Source organism: Protopterus annectens, chromosome 8.part1 (genome assembly GCF_019279795.1).
Source record: "Protopterus annectens isolate FY-2018-M chromosome 8.part1, PAN1.0, whole genome shotgun sequence".
Taxonomy (NCBI): domain Eukaryota; kingdom Metazoa; phylum Chordata; order Ceratodontiformes; family Protopteridae; genus Protopterus; species Protopterus annectens.
The window spans coordinates 352,528,012-352,551,035 of NC_056742.1; the positions used below are offsets into that span (position 1 = coordinate 352,528,012).

A 23,024-nucleotide genomic window follows, 5' to 3' on the forward strand; every position below is an offset into this window, starting at 1 on the left:
TCTGTTTTACCCCACATATAGTATGTATAAGTTGTAACATCAATTCATTCCACTTATACAATACGCACACACCTTGTAGATGGCTATTGTAAATGTTGTTTTCTTATGTATATAAGATGCTGTTTTATTTGCCTGTAAACTTTATTTAATTGCAGAGTTTTTCCTCTACTGGCCTCCACTGAAAAGAGGTTATTGCCCTGTCAGATTTTCCTGATAAACAATTGTCAAATAAATAAATAAATAAACTTGAAATATTTCTCTTTAATCTAAAAACCTACCTAATGTCCACTTGAACCTGTCCTTGTATCCAGTAGTATAGGTACGGTGCAGTGAGAGGGGCTACTACTCCAGATGCAACAAGTTGGCAGGGTGCAATCAGCTGATCCCAATCTCCCTCTAATGCAATACCAGCTTTTGTCTAAATGGTAGCAACTGCCTGCTACATTTAAAAAAAAACATGTCATGCACCTTGCCACCTGGTTGGAGTGGCAGTAGAAAGAACATAATTTTTTGTAGGGGGTGTAGCTCCAACTGTACTAATGCAATCACTTACAATGTAGACTTATTACAGTGGGTTTTTTTTGGCTCTTCACTTGAAGAACTGAGGGAGTAGGGCACAGTTTTATAGTACTGGCCTAGGGTGATGGTTGAACCAGCTTTGCTTCTGTTTGTACCCAAATTTCTCTACCACCCACCTTAGTAATGCATGATGCTAACCCTGCCCCTAACCCTAACTGTACACCTTACCTTACAAAAAAAAAAAAAAAAAAACATAATGCTACCACTAACCACTTATGGGTTTAGAGGCTGTTAAAGTAACTTGTTTTCTTTCTTTCTCCAGTTGTCTGTACATTCATTATTTTGAGTGTTCAGTGATTTGAATGTTCAAAATGTTTTTGACGGGTCTATATTATAAGCACGAAAAGACTAAACCGCGAATGCTCACATGAGCAAAAATGCCGGGAATTGAAAGTGTGATTGTGGGGTCGTGTTACAGTGAGGAGTGGGATATTTGCCTTTTCCTCACTGTAGTTCCACCTCGGGTTAGAATATATAGTTAGCAGGGGGGTGGGGGCACAGCCCCCCACAATAGCCAGTTCGATTACCAGCATTTTTGCTCATGTGAGCGTTCATGGTTTAGTCTTTTTGTGCTTATAATATAGACCCATTTTTGACAATCTTGTGTGTTTCACCATTTTGGCATTTTGAACATTTGTGATACAATCATACATATACTTGTATGCACACAGACACACACACACACACACACACACACACACACACACACACACACACACAGCTACTTATATTTGTGTATGTATATGCTCATCCAAAGGTTGAGACTGTGTTCAGTGTATGATACTCTCCAAATACTCTCCTTAAGCAAAATATGCTCAACCTCTCACTAAAATGACAAAACAATTTTTATACATAACTACTGCCTGGACAACCCACTAAGTTGCAACGTGGACTTTCTCTTTAGTAAATTCTACCTCTGTAAAATTGTAGAATGTACAAATGTTACTATTGTTTGTGTATAAATATAAATAGAAATATAAGCACTCTGTTTAACTGGAACTTAATATAATGCAATGTAAGCAAATGGAGCTTTTCTGCCTGGGCCACCACTGAAAATGGTTATTACCCATTCAGACTTTCCCAGTAAACAAAGACAAATATATATAGATATGTATAGATATAGGTAGATAAATATATATTATATAAAATATATGAGTGCTATATGAGTTATTGCTGCTGAAGTCTCATGGTAGGCTTCTTTTGGAACCTGACAAAGAAGGAAGATCACTCACATACTTCATCCTGCCTTGCTCTAGTAAGTTAACCAGAAAATAGTAATTCTTTAGATCAGTCAGGAAAATATAGTGAGATTAGACAAATACTGCTTTTTCTGTATCTGTGTGAATCTATTTATCTGTATTATTTTAATATTTCCTGTAAATGCAACTCTGGTGTTTACTGTAAATAGATATGTAGTATTTTCATGTTCTTTTATTATTTATTACTAAATATATTTAAACTTTTCTTTGTGGCTGGTCCTTTAGAGAATATTTTAACCTTTGAAAGTACTATGCGGCCACTCCTGAAAGCCTTACTGAATTGGCCAAACACTATAATTTGTATTAATATTAATTTCACTCAGTATAATTGGGTACTCTTGCAAGTAGAGTAGCTGGCTTCGGAGTATCTGGTTGCAATAACTACCTTATAGACTGGGCAGAAGGGGGCATAACTAGTAAATCTGTGCCAGCCTTTCCCAGGTGTGTATGTTTGTGTGGTATGTGTTTGTGTGTGTGTGTGTGTGTGTGTGTGTGTGTGTGTGTGTGTGTGTGTGTGTGTGTGTGTGTGTGTGTGTGTTGTAAAGTCAAATTTCAGAGTGTGTGTGTCAGCTGCTTGGAGCAAGGACATGAAGCACTGGTTTCTCAGAGAGTGGTGGAGAACTTGGCTTAGACACTCAGCTGAGGACTCAGCTTTATAGCTGTGCCAGCATGGAGTCTTACTGGGGACCCAGAGAGAGAAACCCAGACTCCCGTACTGAGTGATCTTAAGGGAAACTGTGCTTAATGCAGACAACTGCATCTGGAAATATTATATGTATCTAATTTTGTTCCAAGTGAACGTCCCTCTCCAGTGTCAGTGGTAAAGATTCAGGCTCTTTGATTACTGGCCTAGACAGGGGACATCACAATACCATTGTGTAGTTCATGGGGTTTTGCCTTTTTTGAGTTTGTGGAACCCTGGAGTTAATATACTTAATTTCTATGGGTGAAGCCCCCCTTGTCAGGAGGTGTGGGAGGCAAAGCCCCCCCCCATGTAAAAAGCTTCTTTTGTTTTACTTTTCATATTCACAAAAGTCACCTCTTGGTTTATATTTGTTTATTTTTTGAGATGACTTTAGTAATGATTAATGTAATTGTTAATGACTTTGCTCAATGTTTTGTTTCGACCAAACTCGCCTGCGATTATTCATTATGAAGTTATATATAAATGTATATTTGATTTATTTAAAACTGAGTTTCAGCAGATATGGGAGGACTAGCCATAAATGTGTTCCTCATTATTTAAACATTTTATTTTGTTTTCCTTTGTATACAAAAAAATGTGATAGCTTTTACTAGACATACAGACTTCAGCCTTTCAGTAAGATAACAGACATTTCCTGAATGATAATAATGTAGAAAAATTATGCAGGTATCAATTTACAACAGCTAACTTAACATTTATACTGTTATAAATCACTAAATTCCAAAAAAAAAAGTTAAAAGATTATATAGATATACTGTATACATTTCCTTGATTCAGTACCTTAGGCAGGAAAAAAGAGGTATAAGGGAATACTGACGACTGACAATAAAGGGCTTTTGAAAGGAAGCATGTGATTACTTTGGTGTAACAGAGGTAGTGCTTTTCTACCCTGTTCATTATGTATTTAGCTCCTGTGAAGGTCACCCCAGTGAAGACAGTGACAGAATATAATAATGGAAACTGAAGTGTCTCCTGTGTGCACCTCCCTGTCAGTGTACTGTGGACTGAAGAATAAAGCCGGAGACCAGCAGAGCACAGCATTTAGACCACATCACACCAAAACAAGGATCTTCTATTTCTGGACATCAGGCTATGCATCAGGACAGCTGCTACCGGAGAATGTGTGGCATTGCTTTTCCAGGAAGCGGCAAAGAGGTGCAAGTAATGTGAACTCATCTGTAGACCAGCAAAAGGAGAAACCAGAGGGCACAGACCATGCAGAAACTGTTGTAATAAATACAGCAGGGTGGGCAAACAGATAGCAGGATTTCGTTAGAACAGTGGTGGCATGACTGCGACAGGCCTTGGAATGAGCTGTAATGCTGCTTGAATCTCTCACCTACCTGCTCATAGTCAAGGCATGAATCTCTTTTTACATATGATGTTCTGTATTTGCATTGTTTGTGGCCCATGGTATCATATTTGTTTCAGATATTTAGGAATTGCTGAATGGGAATCATAATTTATTATTATACTTGCTTGCCTCCATGTACCAGCCTCCACACTGTGCAATATATCTGTAAACCACAATGTGAGCTATCCAAGGACAACACAAAATTAATCTGGGTTTGTGTAAAACTTTTTACATAATGGTTTCTATTTCCATTTTTTTTCTAAAGGCAAATGATTCATAACCAAATGGATAAAGAGAATGGTGGTTGGGGGGGGGGCATCTAAATAATTAAACAGGATAAAAGGAGAAGAAGGGCATGGAAGGAGGGAGCCATAAATAATCTAAAAGTATACAGGGATTTAATAATGAATGATAAGGCCTCTGAAGTCAGTAACCCATAATTATTATTTATAGGGAATTCTACGCTTCGAGGAAAAAAACAGTATCTAGAAGAAGTGGGGAACAGCTAATGGTGAAAAGTTAGAATGGATGTTTGTGAAGGAGTAAACTAAACCAGATTAGAATGATGAACCAGAAGTTGTCTTGTATGAAGAAGTATGATGTTGTGATAGTAGTAGAGGGACCACTGACATCAATAAAACTAATGCAGCTGCATTTGAGGATTAGGAATAAGAAAATTTTAAAGCTAAGTAAAAAATTGTGTTTTAAACTTTTATTTTTTGATGTGGTCCCTACTACTTGTTACAACAGTTTTTTTTAGAAGTTGCAAGAACATTTTCAAATATAATTAGATGGGAATGTCTGAAAGAAGCAATAGAAATAATTACAGTATGGGGAAGAAATGGTTGTGAAGCAAATCTTTTTTTGGTAATGACAGACTTTGTCTTAGTCATTAAGGAAACCTGGAACTTTTGGCAAAGATTATTAATCTAATTCAGCCTTTTTTATTAAAATAAAAATATGGTGATAGGAAAAATTAAAAAAAAATTATTGTTTAAATTACTTAAGTAATGTTAAGAGATTAAATACTGAGATTATTATTTTGAAGAAAGGGTATTAGGCTAGGACAGCAATATTGTACTGGTGACAGAAACTTGGTTTAATGACATTAATAACTCAGTGTTGAATTCTCAAGGTATAAAGAGTATCACAGTCACACAGGGAAAAGAAGGGGTGCCTTTTTATGTTAGGCACAATATCATCCCTTCTATTTGTTAGTGTAAATTAAATAATTGGGGTGAAGCTGATAAAGGAAAGGAGCAACTGGAATTGTGTACTATCTCTTATGCATCTGAAACAAATAAGACTGGAGATTGAGCCTTTTAATGAGGAATTGATTACGGCTTTTAGGAATGGATATGATACTAATTTTTATTAACTGTTAAATCTCATTAGAACACCAATAAATATCAGCATTTTTTATAAATTGCACCTAAAAATTAAATAACCAATTAACTATTTACACTGTATACATTATAGACACACCATATAAATTTCAAAATGTATGGAACTGAACTGAATGATATTTGAATAGTTATTTAGCAGTCAAGTTCATAGTTTCCAGTGACTGTTTAATTTTCATCCAAGGAGTGAAGACAGTTGTTGGATATGATATTACACGGGACATGAATTCACAAAATTTGGAATGGAATAGATGTACACTGAATGGTGGAACATTCGACACTAAAAGGAATTAGCCTAGGGCAAGGGTATATTACATTCATTAATTATGAGAATAGTAGAGATTAGGTAAGATCTGATTGTCTATGACAGAATAAATAAGAACACAAATACATTACTGGTAAGTATATAGGAGGGTTCCAAATCCGTATCATAAAACGAGATATTGGAAAGTTAAAGCTAGATCGAGGAAACTACTTTGAACAACAAGAAATAATTATGAAAAAAGTTATCTAATCATAGTATGGATAATAAAAAAATTCTACTGGAGAGACATCTGAAGGAATGTAATGGAAGTAGGGGTACATGTATTTTCATGAGAACATAAAAAGTTTTGTTGCCTCATCCAAAACAACTTTTGAAACATTTGAGAAATTTTCTGATGTGCCTAATAAATACTTGCTTTGGGAGGACATACAGGATTACTTTTGGTTTGACTCTTAGTCATACAATAGATGCTAAAGAGTTGTTCAAGGCCATTACTACTATTAAACCTAATACAGCAGCATAGCTGGATGGGTTAAACATTTTTTTCACTAAAATAATAGATTACATTGCACAATGACTGTTAATATTTATATCCAAGAATACTCAGAACTGATATTGGTCCAGCATCTTGGAAGGAAACTGTTATTTTTCCCATATTAAAAAGAGGAAATTCAACCTTAGCTGACAATTACTAATCAATTTGTTTAAAATATTTATGTTGTACAGCTTATAAACAAAGGGATTCTGTTTAGATCAAGAGATGTCATTGTCCCCCTTTACTCAGCCCTCATTAGGCCAGTCATTGAATATAATGTCCACTTTGGCATGTATCCATCCAGATACATGCAGCAACTGGACCACTCACAGAGATACCTTACTAAAAAGATACAAGGCCTGAATAACGTCCTACATGTACCATCTCAAAACCCTGTCACCATGCTTGGTATCCTACAGACTGCTAAGAGGTGACGTGTCTAGCATACAAGGCATCCTCTGACCCATTACTGATAGATTTACTGCAAATTAGCAAGTCAAATGACATCAGAAATAGTAGGTCTAGGGATGTAAATCTCTTTTGCAACATCAACAGAACAGTTTGGAGGAACGGATATATTTCACAGAGGATACTGCTGCTATGGAACAGACTCCCTATCCACATAAAACAATGTTTATCCCTCCCCATTTTCAAGAACAACTTAGATCTATGGATGGAAACAGAAAATTTAACCCAGGACTGTGTCCTGTACTATGCATGAGTCCTCTCAAATTATCTATAGTATTATCCCAGCTATTATCACTAGGGGTAATATATAATTATCAACCATGGGATGGGTACGGACAATCTAACACCAAATGGGATAAGTTATTTCAAGTACAAAAAGGAAATTGGTTAGACTTAAAATGGCCCACAAGGGCAGCTAGCCTAGTACTAATCTATGAACATAAGCACCTATAAAATGTATCTTAGGAAACTGTTTTGGCTCATTTTGTGTAAATTAATCATATACGTAAAAATAAAGCCAAAACCAATCCAAGCAAAGTAAAATAAAGTCCTGGACACCACTGTAGGTACAAAATCTCTTTATATTTTCCACAAAACATGAAAGATGAGCGCTTTCGTCTAAAGACTAGACTTCATCAGATGAAGTCTAGTCTTTAGACGAAAGCGCTCATCTTTCATGTTTTGTGGAAAATATAAAGAGATTTTGTAACTACAGTGGTGTCCAGGACTTTATTTTACTTTGCTTGTGTAAATTAATGACTGAGTGGTTGAACCAAAATTTTGATTTATATCAGCTTCTCGCTTAACAAACTTAATTCAGTTTTATCTCATTATGGGAGGCATTATATCATGGACTGTCAGCTGATGTTTTTTTACCTAGCTCTTACCAAGGCATTTGATTCAATACCCTATAGTAAGATTGTGAGAGTTATGAGAGAAAATAATTTAAATGAGTTTATAAGTAGATGGATAAGCAATTAGTTGAAAGGGAGATCATGTTGAGTTAGTGTTAAAGAACCTTTATCTGAAACGAAACTAGTAAAGGTAGGAGCTCCCCAAGGGTCAGTAATGGGGTCAAAGTTGTTTGCTCTGTTTATGTCCAGTTTTCCTTACCAACAGGGGATACAGGTTGGTAAATTTTCTGATATCAAAGTAGGGGCTGTTGTGACCATCCTAAAAGACCAAGCGAGACTGCAAGGTTACTTGGATAAATTACAGGCTTGGTCTAAGATTAGCATGGATTTCTATGTTAAGAAATCACTTTGGTGACCTTTCACCTTAATGCAATATCCAGTAAGCTATTTTTTTCAGATGATAGAGTTCTAGGGCATATAGTAGACAAGACATTGAGTTTGGTGCTAACCTACAAAGTTACTCATTTATTAGAGCTACACTTCATAGTATTGTAAGTTGGCCAATGTTTTATTATGAATGCAGTAGTTAGGCCAAATATAACATTGGAAAGATAAGCAGGCTGAAAAAAAAAACAATTTTATACAAAAAAAGATAAATTAGTAATTTGAGCTATAACTGTTGATTTAAAGGAGTTGCATGTTTTCATCAAGTTCTACGTTGGTTGGAGTTGCGGAGTTAGTTGGGGGAATTTTATTTTAATTTATATATGTGAGAATAGTAAAGTAGTCTCCCATGATTATGCTCCAGAATTGAAAAAAGATGTACCTCTTATGAGGTATTGTAGCAAGATACCTAACCATAACACCTTTTTTAGAGGTGTTTAACAATTGTTACACACCCAATGAGTGCTGTGACGGTCAGGTATTGGGGTCCTCCTATGTCTACTGAAGTTTAAAGACATTTATTCTTTAAGTAATTAATTTAAATTAAAATTATAACAGTATTTAAAAACTGTAACTGACCTTTTTCTTTACTTGGTAAGTGCTTTACTGCTTTACTGACTTTCAAAGCTGGTAAAATGCATCACATTTTTTTCTTCTGTAACTGGTAGTAAATGGAGTAGATAAGATTCCATGCACTACAAAGAGTTACGCTCAAGTCTCACAGTCATAAAAATTATTATGTGTTCTCCACATGGATGCCAAGATTCATCTCTCAAGCTTCATTCTCAAGGTGAATTTCTTGGCGTCCATGTGTCAAACACTTAATAAAACAGTTATGATCAGAGACCTGAAGTATTTGCCATTTATGATATCTGTTTTCATACAGCTAACATTTAAAACTTCTCTGTTAAAAAAAATACAAGTTTTGGATTTGAAAACCCTGTATGTTATGGCATTTACAATGGGTATTAAATTTAATAATAGCATGATAGTTGACGTATCCATGGTCAATACTGAGCAAAGGAGAAATAGTTTTCACTTAAGAGCAGGAATCTTGTGGGATGTTCTCCCACTAAAAACTGGTAATTTGGAGGGCCTTAAGCTGTTTAAGAAGAAATTGGATGAATTCATTGGATGCAGGGTGTATGACCACTCACTTCTGAGTGACCAGCTCTTAGAATGTCTCATACAGGTTTAGACATTGTAAAGCTATGCACTGAGCATTAAACATCAATGCATATAAGTGCATTTATTCCATGAGGCTCTGACATTGCGCCTTGATTTTCTGCTGTAATAAAACAGCTTAAGGTTTTTGGTAACAACATAGTTGCCTAGCCTGGCTTCATGGTATAGACAGATGAAGCCCTGACTACAATCCAGATGACCTGAAGTCACTCAACAACTCAGGAACTGCATGAACCAGATGGGGAAATAAGAGTGAATGGTTAATGCTGGCTAGTTTATCCCTGGGGCAGGTAGGCAGTGCTTCCTGATGTAGTGAAAGAAGTGCATGGAATGCGACATTCAGTGCTTGCATTTTTAACATCTTAATTTATATTACTTTTCTGATACAGCCTCACTGAAGTTATAAAAAGTTAAATTATTTAACAAGTGCAAACATATGGATAGCTGCCAGAACTGGTTTGGCTTATGTCAAGATGCAGCTTGGGAGAACAGAAAATGTAAATTATTTGTTCAGGATCATACAGCTGACAAGAAATGATGATAAGGAATACCTTTTCCCTCTAGGTGTACAGCTCAGTCTTACTAACAATGGTACTACTCACTATACTGTATGCAAGTCTTACTAACAATGTATACTGTATGCAAGTCTTACTAACAATGGTACTACTCACTATACTGTATGCAAGTCTTACTAATAATGGTACTACTCACTATACTGTATGCAAGTCTTACTAACAATGGTACTACTCACTATACTGTATGCAAGTCTTACTAACAATGGTACTACTCACTATACTGTATGCAAGTCTTACTAACAATGGTACTACTCACTGTACTGTATGCAAGTCTTACTAACAATGGTACTATCACTGTACTGCATGCAAGTCTTACTAACAATGGTACTACTCACTATACTCTATGCAAGTCTTACTAACAATGGTACTACTCACTATACTGTATGCAAGTCTTACTAACAATGGTACTACTCACTATACTGTATGTAAGTCTTATTAACAATGGTACTACTCACTATACTGTATGCAAGTCTTACTAACAATGGTACTACTCACTATACTGTATGCAAGTCTTACTTACAATAGTACTACTCACTATACTGTATGCAAGTCTTACTAACAATGGTACTACTCACTATACTGTATGCAAGTCTTACTAAAAATGGTGCTACTCACTATACTGTATGCAAGTCTTACTAATAATGGTACTACTCACTATACTGTATGCAAGTCTTACTTACAATAGTACTACTCACTATACTGTATGCAAGTCTTACTAACGATGGTACTACTCACTATACTGTATGCAAGTCTTACTAAAAATGGTGCTACTCACTATACTGTATGCAAGTCTTACTAATAATGGTACTACTCGCTATACTGTATGTAAGTCTTACTAACAATGGTACTACTCACTATACTGTATGCAAGTCTTACTAACAATGGTACTACTCACTATACTGTATGTAAGTCTTACTAACAATGGTACTACTCACTATACTGTATGCAAGTCTTACTAACAATGGTACTACTCACTATACTGTATGCAAGTCTTACTAACAATGATACTACTCACTATACTGTATGCAAGTCTTACTAACAATGGTACTACTCACTATACTGTATGCAAGTCTTACTAACAATGGTACTACTCACTATACTATATGTAAGTCTTACTAACAATGGTACTACTCACTATACTGTATGCAAGTCTTACTAACAATGGTACTACTCACTATACTGTATGCAAGTCTTACTAACAATGGTACTACTCACTATAATGTATGCAAGTCTTACTAACAATGGTACTACTCACTATACTGTATGCAAGTCTTACTAACAATGGCACTACTCACTATAATGTATGCAAGTCTTACTAACAATGGTACTACTCACTATAAGTCTTTACTTCCCTGAGACAAATGATCTGTGTTCACTAACAGAAGATGCTTGAGGAGTTTTTTATTTTTATTTTTTATTTATTTATTTATTTAATCTATGAACTTTACACCAAAGAAGTATTTGCCATTTATGATATCTGTTTTCATACAGCTTAACATTTAAAACCTCTCTGTTAAAAAAATACAAGTTTTGGATTTGAACCCTAAATGGACAATCTTGCAGGCTATTTGAGTCTCCAAGAATACACAGAAAACTGCACTCTTTAGACATCTGAGCTTCAACATACACAACTTTCTACACTACTTGAAGTTCTGGTGGACATTTTCTGCCATAGAATATTTTTGATTATTTTTTTCTCCCTAGAATGGGAGGGGTGGCATGTATTCAAGTTGTGTTCAATACCGTGTATGGAGAAACCACATTTATTTTTAATTATAGGGAGCATACATGCTGTTATATTCAAGTCACTCAAGATCCCGCCAAAGATCTTTTTTAAAATATTTCTCATAATGACATAAGATATTTTTGTGTAACACATCATGTCTTTATCAATGTCTTTCAAGAAGTATGGATTATGGTCCCCCTGTGGCCCTATGTCCAAAAGCAGGGTTAAATATTGTACATATATTAATCAAATTATGAAACATAACCTGATAAGTTATTGGAAATCTACAATTTGTTAATTCTAGAAAACTTTCTGAAGGGAGAATAAGGTAGGTTTTACCATGGATATTTGGTGGGATGGAATTCCATGTAGAATGGCTTTTATTATAGAAGACTCGTTCATTTGTATTTAATGAAATGAGGAGTCTTTGTAATGTTTTTGAGGTTGAGATAAGAATTCTTATTGAACTGTGAGAGTTGGCTTGGGAAAGTTTGTTAGATTCGGGTAGGTATAATTCATTTTTTAGAATATTTGACATTCTGGTAGTGAGCAGGTCACAGGCAAGGTGACATGTACTGTATTAGTTGAATTTAGATTTAGACAGTGACACCTGTGTGTCTTGATCAGCAAGGAGAAGAAATCTGCATAGCTTACACTGAATAGATTGTCTTATGGTATGGGATAGGTTATAAAGGGCAGTCGGGTGAAGATCATATTCCAATTTTGGTTGTATAATATTCATTACTTTTTCTTTCCTAGTGTCAACTGTGAGATGGCTGAAGAATTTATAATATATTTCGGATTTTAGAAAAACACTGATACAGTAATCTCTGCAGGCTAAGAGACGTTTAGGGTTAAGACTAAATTAATACCTAGAAATTTATAAGAAAGCTGTAACTAGAATAGGGCAAAGGGGCAGCTGCCCTGGGTATAAGCCATAAGGGGGCATGATCAACACCGTAGGACAAGTGCTAGTTCAGTCCTGCAAGTCTTTTTCTCACATGACTTGTCAGCCACCCACCATCTCTAGTTCCCATGTTGTCCCACTGAAGCTCCCAAATTCTCTGACAGACTCACCCCATTTTCCTGTGGCATGCCAAAATACTCTGAACCAAGCAGCTACCTGCATCCTGAGCACCTTAAAATTTTCTGCCCCCCCCCCCCACACACACACACACACACACACACTTCTTATCTAGCTTGTGCTACTTCTGTCATGGTGTGCCATTCTTGGATCCTTCACTTTTTCCTTCCTTCTTCTATTTATTTATTAGTTTACTATTTTTTCCTGTAGTTACATCTTTCTTTTGCACATATATATTAGACCTTTCAACCACAGTATATTATCCATAAAGCTTCCCTGCACAGTCTCAAGGAGAAATTCCCAAAGTATCAGTAGATCACAAAAAAAAAAAAAAAAAAACAGTCAGGATTTCTTTTTAATGAGGCATAGTCAAAGATCTGTTAAAAACAAACAATTCACACCATGTCTCTTCAGTTACCAGCTACAAAACTAATAAAGCTTTTCTTTTTTGTAGTGTTGTCTGAACATTTGTACACTCTTGTGTTTTGGTCTCACTGAGTATATTAAAGATAAAATACTGTGAAACTGCACATTCCTGTGATTTTGATGCATACCCTAAATTAACTAAAATATTATTTTTCATATTAATATATATATATATATATATATATATATATATATATATATATATATGGAAAAAATAGACCTCCGCTGGCTATACCATAAAGGGCTGCCCTCCAAAAAAATCAAACCAATGTAGAGAATAATTTCCAATCGATAATAAGGTAGTACAGTTGCACAATTCCACCAATGTATGGACCCAACACACTGGTAATCAATAAAATATATTTAATAGACACTCAAAAAATGACACAACTACATAAACGAAACTGGGATTGAGCGCACTTTCATCTAAAACATATAGACGTCATCAGAATCCATTGCTTAAAGTAAACAGTTGCCTTAAATACATTGTAGGGTAATGGATTAATTGAATAATTGCATAATTACATAATTGTTACAAAAAGTAACTACAATAAAATCAGGCACTAACCACATTCTCTCTAGTACCAGAATATTAACACATAACTAAACTTCTTTTGTTCAAAAATTGAAAATTAAAAATATTATTACCAAGTAAATAATACATTACCAATAGATATATACAAATAATTTAATACATACTTTTGTTGTATAAGTATTGAATAATAAATATAAATATAAACTAAAATATAAACTGAAATATACTGTGCAATGAATAAAAATCTGTAAACAATGTAGGACACATATGCTCCAAGCCAAAGGTGCTTCATGAAGTTACTAATAAAAATACAAATCTGACCCTATGCAAAACCTCATAATGTAATGTCACTAAATGCAGATATGTGCATATATATAAGTCACTAAATATATCAAAAATAATAAAAACCCCAGTTAAAAATCTAAGTTTTATATTTTACATAAATACATATAAACAAAAATCGATAAATAATATGTAAATTGTATAATATATAAATATATAAATAAATAAATATATATATAAATATGTATATAAATATATAAATACAAATTCCTATTAAAATAAAATAAAGTAAAAATTATTATTGCTAAGAAGTCATAAACCATACAATGGTCTTTAAAAGAAAAAACTTCATACTAGTATTATGTCCTTTTGGGGTTATTTGCCAAAAGTTTCAGAGCAGGTTTAATTGAGAGGTGATCGTTCATCCCCCTATGGCCACAAACATCCAACCTAAGCTGCCAAATTAACTCTCTGTATTCTAGCAGGGATTCCCAATCACCTCCCCTATCCCCCCTCTTAACCTCTTCAAGAACCCAAAACTTAATGTTGGCATTCGCACATGTGATAGTGTGTCTAAATAGTGCATTATTGTCATTCCTCTTGTTTATGTCCCTTATGTGTTCATAAATACGTTGTCTCAACTTACGTTCAGTTTTTCCAACGTAATAAATCTCACAGGTCAAACAATAGGCTAAATAGACCACACCCTGGGTATAGCAGGTATAATAACCATTACTTCTCAATTTTAAACCTATACCCCTCAAAAAAAGTTCCTTTTCCCCTGTGACAAAAAAACACTGCGCACACCTACCACATTTGTGTGTCCCCACCTTTTGTTGCGTTCCACTCATATTTAAGGGATTTTTCCTCTCAAATAGTTTTTAAAATTAGTATTTTTTTCTATAACCAAATCTCAAGGGTTGTTGAAATATAGAACAGTACTTGCTCATTCTAGGGAAGATTTTCCAAACCTCGTTGATCCCCTTCTGTATCCATCCTAACCCTTTGTAATATGTAAGTGTTAAACGAGGTATATCACAACCCTCCATGGCATTGGTCTTAGTTTTCCTAAAATTAATCCCTACTGTACTGTTATTCATGTTATTAATCAAGAGTGGGGGTTATTGAATATTCTGTTTTCTTAGGACTTCTCTCTTAACATTCTTAATAAGTCCTAGTGGATATCCTCTTTCCATAAACAAGTGTTGTATACCTTCCATTTCTTCCAAACAAACATCATTCCCACTAGTCATACGTGAAGCCCTGATCATTTGACCCTTGATAATGTTCCTTCTTAGGTACAAGGGATGGTCACTCTCAAAGTGTACATATGAATTTGAGAAACACTTTTTTCTGAAAATCCTAGATTCATATTGCTTGTCAATTTTATTTTTTATAATTGTTACATCAAGATAGTTGACCTGATCAGGGTTATGTTGAAACGTGAACTGTAAAAAAGTGGTTGTCGTATGCAAATACTGGATAAATTCTTCAATTTGTGCTACAGTACCATTCCAAACAATAAAAATATCGTCCAGAAACCGGAAATATTTTGTAACATATTCCCAAAATACTGATTTGAAGACATATTCCAACTCCCAAAAAAACATAATAATGTTCACATATATAGGGGCACAAGAGGACCCCATTGCTACCCCACCAATCTGATGATAAATATATCCTTGGAAGTAAATAAAATTATTTTTCAAAACCAACTCCATGTTTTCTAATACCAGTCTAAACTCTGCATTATTTAAAAAATTAAATTCAATTAACATATGCTCAAACCAACTTAAACCAATGTCATGTGGTATTACTGAAAATAAATCTTTGACATCAATTGTAATAAAACTATGATTGTCATGGTATGGAACGGTATTAAATTTAGCTAAAAAATCCCAAGAATCAATACGTATATGATGATAGTCATGATAAAAATACTTTAACTTGGTATTTACGTAAATAGCTAAAGTCTGTGTCTTGGAACACTGAGATGTCACAATGGGTCTTAAGGGGGGGTTTTGGACATCTTTATGTATTTTTGGAATGCCAAAGATCTCAGGAATGACTGGTTTGGGTACTTTAAAAAAATATACAAATCCACATCTATAAGTCCTTGTAAAAGGTTGTCGTCCAAACAAAAGTCAATTTTCTTATAACAAATGTTCATTTCATTCCTGGATGCAATCTGATACCTTTCACCTTTGTTTAAAATCTCTAGCATTCTCCTTGTATAGTCCCAGTGGTCCATCAGGACCACCCCTCCCCCTTTATCGGGCTTCATAATTCTTATTTTATCATTACCCTGTAACATCTTCAAAATATTAGTTTCTTCCACTGTCAGGTTACTATATTCCTTGAGTCCATCCTTCACCTTAAAGCCTTCCCTAACCATATTCAATACATATGTCTCAAAATTAAAAATATCATGTTGTAAGGGGGGGTTGAATACACTCCTCCTTTTAAGCACATCTTCCACCTTTACTTCCTCTATTTTGGACATGAATTTCAAATGTAACTTAGTTTCTTCCACTGTCAGGTTACTATAGTCCTTGAGTCCATCCTTCACCTTAAAGCCTTCCCTAACCATATTCAATACATATGTCTCAAAATTAAAAATATCATGTTGTAAGGGGGGGTTGAATACACTCCTCCTTTTAAGCACATCTTCCACCTTTACTTCCTCTTTTTTGGACATGAATTTCAAATGTAACTTCCTTGTAAATAATTTTATATCAAGTAAAACCTCATCAATTTTGGGGTTTTTTATAGGTATAAATGAAAACCCTTTTGTAAAAAGACAAAAAAAACCGGTTGTAACTTCTAATTCGGTAAAATTGTATATATAAAAGTTGTTTTCAACACATACTTTACACGCACTTGGGTTAATATATTCATCCCTACTAACATCCCTTTGTCCAAAAAAATCAATGTCATAATTTACATCTCCATTATGAATAGTATCTGCACTAAGTATAGAACTATAAACATCAACATTATCAATAGGGGGTATTCCATTATTGTCTGGTTCACAACCTATCTGTAATTGTTTCCCCCCTGTTTCCTCGGGCAATGGTTCCCTGTTGCCTCCGCATAAGAAAAAGGGCAATTCTGATTCCTTAATCTTTCGGACCTCCATGGGCCCTCTCCCCCTTCCCCTAAAGGGTCAAAATGATCCACCTCACCATTGCCTACGAAATCAACATGGTCGTCATTTAAATTCGTATAAGCTGGGGCTATTTCCATGAACTGTGCCCTGTGTTTTTTAGGGGGTTCATAATTTAAACCACTTCCGCCAGTCTCACCGGCAGAAGAAAAATTATTATCATTAAAAAACCTTTTCCTATAATGTTTACTTGGGTCTATATAGGCCCTACCTTCTTTGTAATCACGCAAATCACGTTCAATTTTCCCCAACTTTCTTTTATAGTTTTGGACACATTTAAATCAACATCATGAAGCACTTTACAGTAAATGTTTTTATATTCATGCACAGTAAAAAACAAATCATTACTAATATCATGTTGCAATTTATCTATTCTTTTCTTACTATCCTCTAAAATATCTGAGTTACTACGTATCATAGCCTTTAAAATTGAAATGCCACAGTCATTAAGTATGTCCGATATGGTTTTAAACAATTCCACATTCCCCCGTATGTTAATGTTGATGTTTATAGTTCTATACTTAGTGCAGATACTATTCATAATGGAGATGTAAATTATGACATTGATTTTTTTGGACAAAGGGATGTTAGTAGGGATGAATATATTAACCCAAGTGCGTGTAAAGTATGTGTTGAAAACAACTTTTATATATACAATTTTACCGAATTAGATGTTACAACTGTTTTTTTTGGTCCTTTTACAAAAGGGTTTTCATTTATACCTATAAAATCCCAAAATTGATGAGGTTTTACTTGATATAAAATTATTTACAAGGAAGTTACATTTGAAATTCATGTCCAAAAAAGAGGAAGTAAAGGTGGAAGATGTGCTTAAAAGGAGGAGTGTATTCAACCCCCCCCTTACAACATGATATTTTTAATTTTGAGACATATGTATTGAATATGGTTAGGGAAGGCTTTAAGGTGAAGGATGGACTCAAGGAATATAGTAACCTGACAGTGGAAGAAACTAATATTTTGAAGATGTTACAGGGTAATGATAAAATAAGAATTATGAAGCCCGATAAAGGGGGAGGGGTGGTCCTGATGGACCACTAGGACTATACAAGGAGAATGCTGGAGATTTTAAACAAAGGTGAAAGGTATCAGATTGCATCCAGGAATGAAATGAACATTTGTTATAAGAAAATTGACCTTTGTTTGGACGACAACCTTTTACAAGGACTTATAGATGTGGATTTGTATAATTTTTTTGAAGTACCCAAACCAGTCATTCCTGAGATCTTTGGCATTCCAAAAATACACAAAGATGTCCAAAACCCCCCCTTAAGACCCATTGTGACATCTCAGTGTTCCAAGACACAGACTTTAGCTATTTACGTAGATACCAAGTTAAAGTATTTTTATCATGACTATCATCATATACTTATTGATTCTTGGGATTTTTTTAGCTAAACTTAATACCGTTCCATACCATGATAATCATAGTTTTATTACAATTGATGTCAAAGATTTATTTTCAGTAATACCGCGTGACATTGGTTTAAGTTGGTTTGAGCATATGTTAATTGAATTTAATTTTTTAAATAATGCAGAGTTTAGATTGGTATTAGAAAACATGGAGTTGGTTTTGAAAAATAATTTTATTTGCTTCCAAGGAGATATTTATCATCAGATTGGTGGGGTAGCAATGGGGTCCTCTTGTGCCCCTATATATGCGAACATTATTATGCTTTTTTGGGAGTTGGAATATGTCTTCAAATCAGTATTTTGGGAATATGTTACAAAATATTTCCGGTTTCTGGATGATATTTTTATTGTTTGGAATGGTACTGTAGCACAAATTGAAGAATTTATCCAGTATTCGCATACGACAACCACTTTTTTACAGTTCACGTTTCAACATAACCCTGATCAGGTCAACTATCTTGATGTAACAATTATAAAAAAATAAAATTGACAAGCAATATGAATCTAGGATTTTCAGAAAAAAGTATTTCTCAAATTCATATGTACACTTTGAGAGTGACCATCCCTTGTACCTAAGAAGGAACATTATCAAGGGTCAAATGATCAGGGCTTCACGTATGACTAGTGGGAATGATGTTTGTTTGGAAGAAATGGAAGTTATACAACACTTGTTTATGGAAAGAGGATATCCACTAGGACTTATTAAGAATGTTAAGAGAGAAGTCCTAAGAAAACGGAATATTCAATATCCCCCACTCTTGATTAATAACATGAATACCAGTACAGTAGGGATTAATTTTAGGAAAACTAAGACCAATGCCATGGAGGGTTGTGATATACCCCGTTTAACACTTACATATTACAAAGGGGTAGGTTGGATACAGAAGGGGATCAACGAGGTTTGGAAAATCTTCTCTACAATGAGCAAGTACTGTTCTATATTTCAACAACCCTTGAGATTTGGTTATAGAAAAAATACTAATTTTAAAAACTATTTGAGAGGAAAAATCCCTTAAATATGAGTGGAACGCAACAAAAGGTGGGGACACACAAATGTGGTAGGTGTGTGCAGTGTTTTTTGTCGCAGGGGAAAAGGAACTTTTTTTGAGGGGTATAGGTTTAAAATTGAGAAGTAATGGTTATTATACCTGCTATACCCAGGGTGTGGTCTATTTAGCCTATTGTTTGACCTGTGAGATTTATTACATCGGAAAAACTGAACGTAAGTTGAGACAACATATTTATGAACACATAAGGGACATAAACAAGAGGAATGACAATAATGCACTATTTAGACACACTATCACATGTGTGAATGCCAACATTAAGTTTTGGGTTCTTGAAGAGGTTAAGAGGGGGGATAGGGGAGGTGATTGGGAATCCCTGCTAGAATACAGAGAGTTAATTTGGCAACTTAGGTTGGATGTTTGTGGCCATAGGGGGATAAACGATCACCTCTCAATTAAGCCTGCTCTGAAACTTCTAGCAAATAACCCCAAAAGGAAATAATACTAGTATGAAGTCTTTTCTTTTAAAGACCATTGTATGGTTTATGACTTCTTAGCAATAATAATTTTTACTTTATTTTATTTTAATAGGAATTTGTATTTATATATTTATATACATATTTATATATATATATTTATTTATATATTTATATATTATACAATTTACATATTATTTATCAATTTTTGTTTATATGTATTTATATAAAATATAAAACTTAGATTTTTAACTGGGGTTTTTATTATTTTTGATATATTTAGTGACTTATATACATGCACATATCTGCATTTAGTGACATTACATTATGAGGTTTTGTATAGGGTCAGATTTGTATTTTTATTAGTAACTTCATGAAGCACCTTTGGCTTGGAGCATATGTGTCCTACATTGTTTACAGATTTTTATTCATTGCACAGTATATTTCAGTTTATATTTTAGTTTATATTTATATTTATTATTCAATACTTATACAACAAAAGTATGTATTAAATTATTTGTATATATCTATTGGTAATGTATTATTTACTTGGTAATAATATTTTTAATTTTCAATTTTTGAACAAAAGAAGTTTAGTTATGTGTTAATATTCTGGTACTAGAGAGAATGTGGTTAGTGCCTGATTTTATTGTAGTTACTTTTTGTAACAATTATGCAATTATGCAATTATTCAATTAATCCATTACCCTACAACATATTTAAGGCAACTGTTTACTTTAAGCAATGGATTCTGATGAAGTCTATATGTTTTAGATGAAAGCGCGCTCAATCCCAGTTTCGTTTATGTAGTTGTGTCATTTTTTGAGTGTCTACTAAATATATTTTATTGATTACCAGTGCGTTGGGTCCATACGTTGGTGGAATTGTGCAACTGTACTACCTTATTATCGATTGGAAATCATTCTCTACATTGGTTTGATTTTTTTGGAGGGCAGCCCTTTATGGTATAACCAGCGGAGGTCTATTTTTTCCATATTCGTGGTGTTTGGTGGAGTAGAAGTGGTGGTTTGTGGATATATATATATATATATATATATATATATATATATATATATATATATATATAGGTCTACTTCACATAATCGAACATCCAAATGTTCAACTTTCATATGGTCGGGACCAAATGATCGAACATTTGAATGCTTGAAAATGTGAAACAAAAAATAACAGTGCTCCCCACACTTCCCACTATTTAAATATACCAACTCCGAGATCGCACTACATTGCGGTAAAAGGAAATCGTCTCATTCTTCCCTCTGTGGAGATCCCTATTCAGACCGTTCAAACTTTTAAAATTTCGATCATATGATCGCTCATCTGAAGGGGACCCATATATATATATATATATATATATATAAATATATATATATATATATATATATATATATATATATATATAAAATATCTTAAAAGCACACACACACACACACACACACACACACACACACACACACACACACACACACACACACACACACGCACGCACACACACATATACACACACACACACACACACACACACACACACACACACACACACACACACACACACACACACATATAAAGGTGCACTTCACTTCATTTGGGTGCCGCAGTCATTTTCAGTTGATTTTTATGTATTTATTGCATTTTGTCTGCATTACAATGAAAACTGACACACAGTTTGCCTTTTAATTATTATTATCTATGTATCTTAGAAGCGCTCACACACACACACACACACACACACACACACACACACACACACACACACACACACACACACACACACACACATAATGGTGCACTTCACTTCATGTGGGTGCCCCAGTCATTTTCAGTTGATTTTATGTATCTATCGCATTTTATGTGCATTACAATGAAAAATTACACACTGTTTGCCTTTTAATTATTATTATCATCTATCTATCTATCTATCTATCTATCTATCTATCTATCTATCTATCTATCTATCTATTTATTTATTTATTATTACTTTGCATATTACGGAAACCAGTGCCAAAAACGTATTTAATTATTTACTGGCATTTGTTTACCGGGAAAGTCCACTGGGCTAAAAGAGCCCATTTTTCATTGAAGGCCCAGGGAGAAAAGTTCCACAAGGTAGTTAGTATACATGTACATAGAAGTCAAAACAATTAGTAAATTACAGGCAGTAATATACAGAAACAGACAATACTATACAAGACCGAAAAGGAAGCATATAAAGCATACAATAATTACAGATTGAGTTTAAAGATACATACTTTCTAAGTAACGAAAATATTTGAAAATATAATAATTAAGGAAACATTTACTATGTCTTTTAATTACAAAACAAAATGAAATGCCGTAGAAGATACATTAAAATATTATTGTTGCAGGGCTGCAATGTATACTCTGCATTTCTTATTTTAAACAGTGCATGTCCTAATGCTTATATTTAGTGTAAGATGAGCTTTTTAAACTAGAGTTACTTACATGATATTTGTTCACAGTAATAATTTCTGTATTTATATTACTAAACTTTGTGCCTTGCTTTGAGGAAAGATCCGCATTTCCTTTCCTTCATTGAAAGAGTTTCATGCATTCAGTGTTAAACTTTCTAAGGAAATATGTTATGTTAAGTATAGCAGAACCATATTGTTTCAGCTATAAAACCTACTGTAAGCATAAACCAAAACATTTTAATCATACCATGAGATAACTAAAGTTTTTAGTAACTGTTCCACATTTTATCTGATTGTTCCATCGCTGGGAAACCGAAGGTTTGCATAAATGTGTTTATCTGAAACTCTTAGATATCTACTTTGTTATACAAAGATTGACAAGACTGTTACTTTACCTTTCCCTTCATAAATACAGAAGAACATTACAGTGAAAAGAAGCCACAGGGTTTTCCATGAATGCATCTTTGCTGAGCTGATTCAGAGTTCTTCTGTCTCCTTCAGTGTCTTGACACCAACGGAAACAAAATCAGGTCATAGATCAGCTGCTCTGCAAGACTACATAAAAGCAAAGTCCGTTCAAGCACTTGGCAAATGCTTCCACCAATGATGTTGAATGATGTCAGTGTGTCAGAGTCAGAGGACACTCCCATTTGTTCTGGTCTCTGCTGTAAAGCCATTATGACTAGCAAATAAGCTTAAAAAAAGGAAAACTAGTTGTAGAGGAATGATAACAGCATATGTTGTGCACAAATAAACTGTTATCATTAATACTAATGTAAGATCCGTGTTAAAGATCACCTTACATTCTTATTAA

At 34.2% G+C, this 23,024-nt stretch overlaps 1 protein-coding gene across 1 annotated transcript in view; it reads right to left on the reverse strand.

Annotated features, from left to right (window-relative positions):
* LOC122810348 (carboxylesterase 5A-like) overlaps positions 1–22,750 on the reverse strand; it is a 384,579-nt gene extending 361,829 nt beyond the window's left edge. The window contains exon 1 of the mRNA XM_044081929.1: positions 22,606–22,750. Coding sequence (XP_043937864.1) covers positions 22,606–22,672 — 67 coding nt within the window. The 5' untranslated portion in view covers positions 22,673–22,750. The remainder of the gene's footprint in view (positions 1–22,605) is intronic.
* Positions 22,751–23,024: the final 274 nt, after the last annotated feature.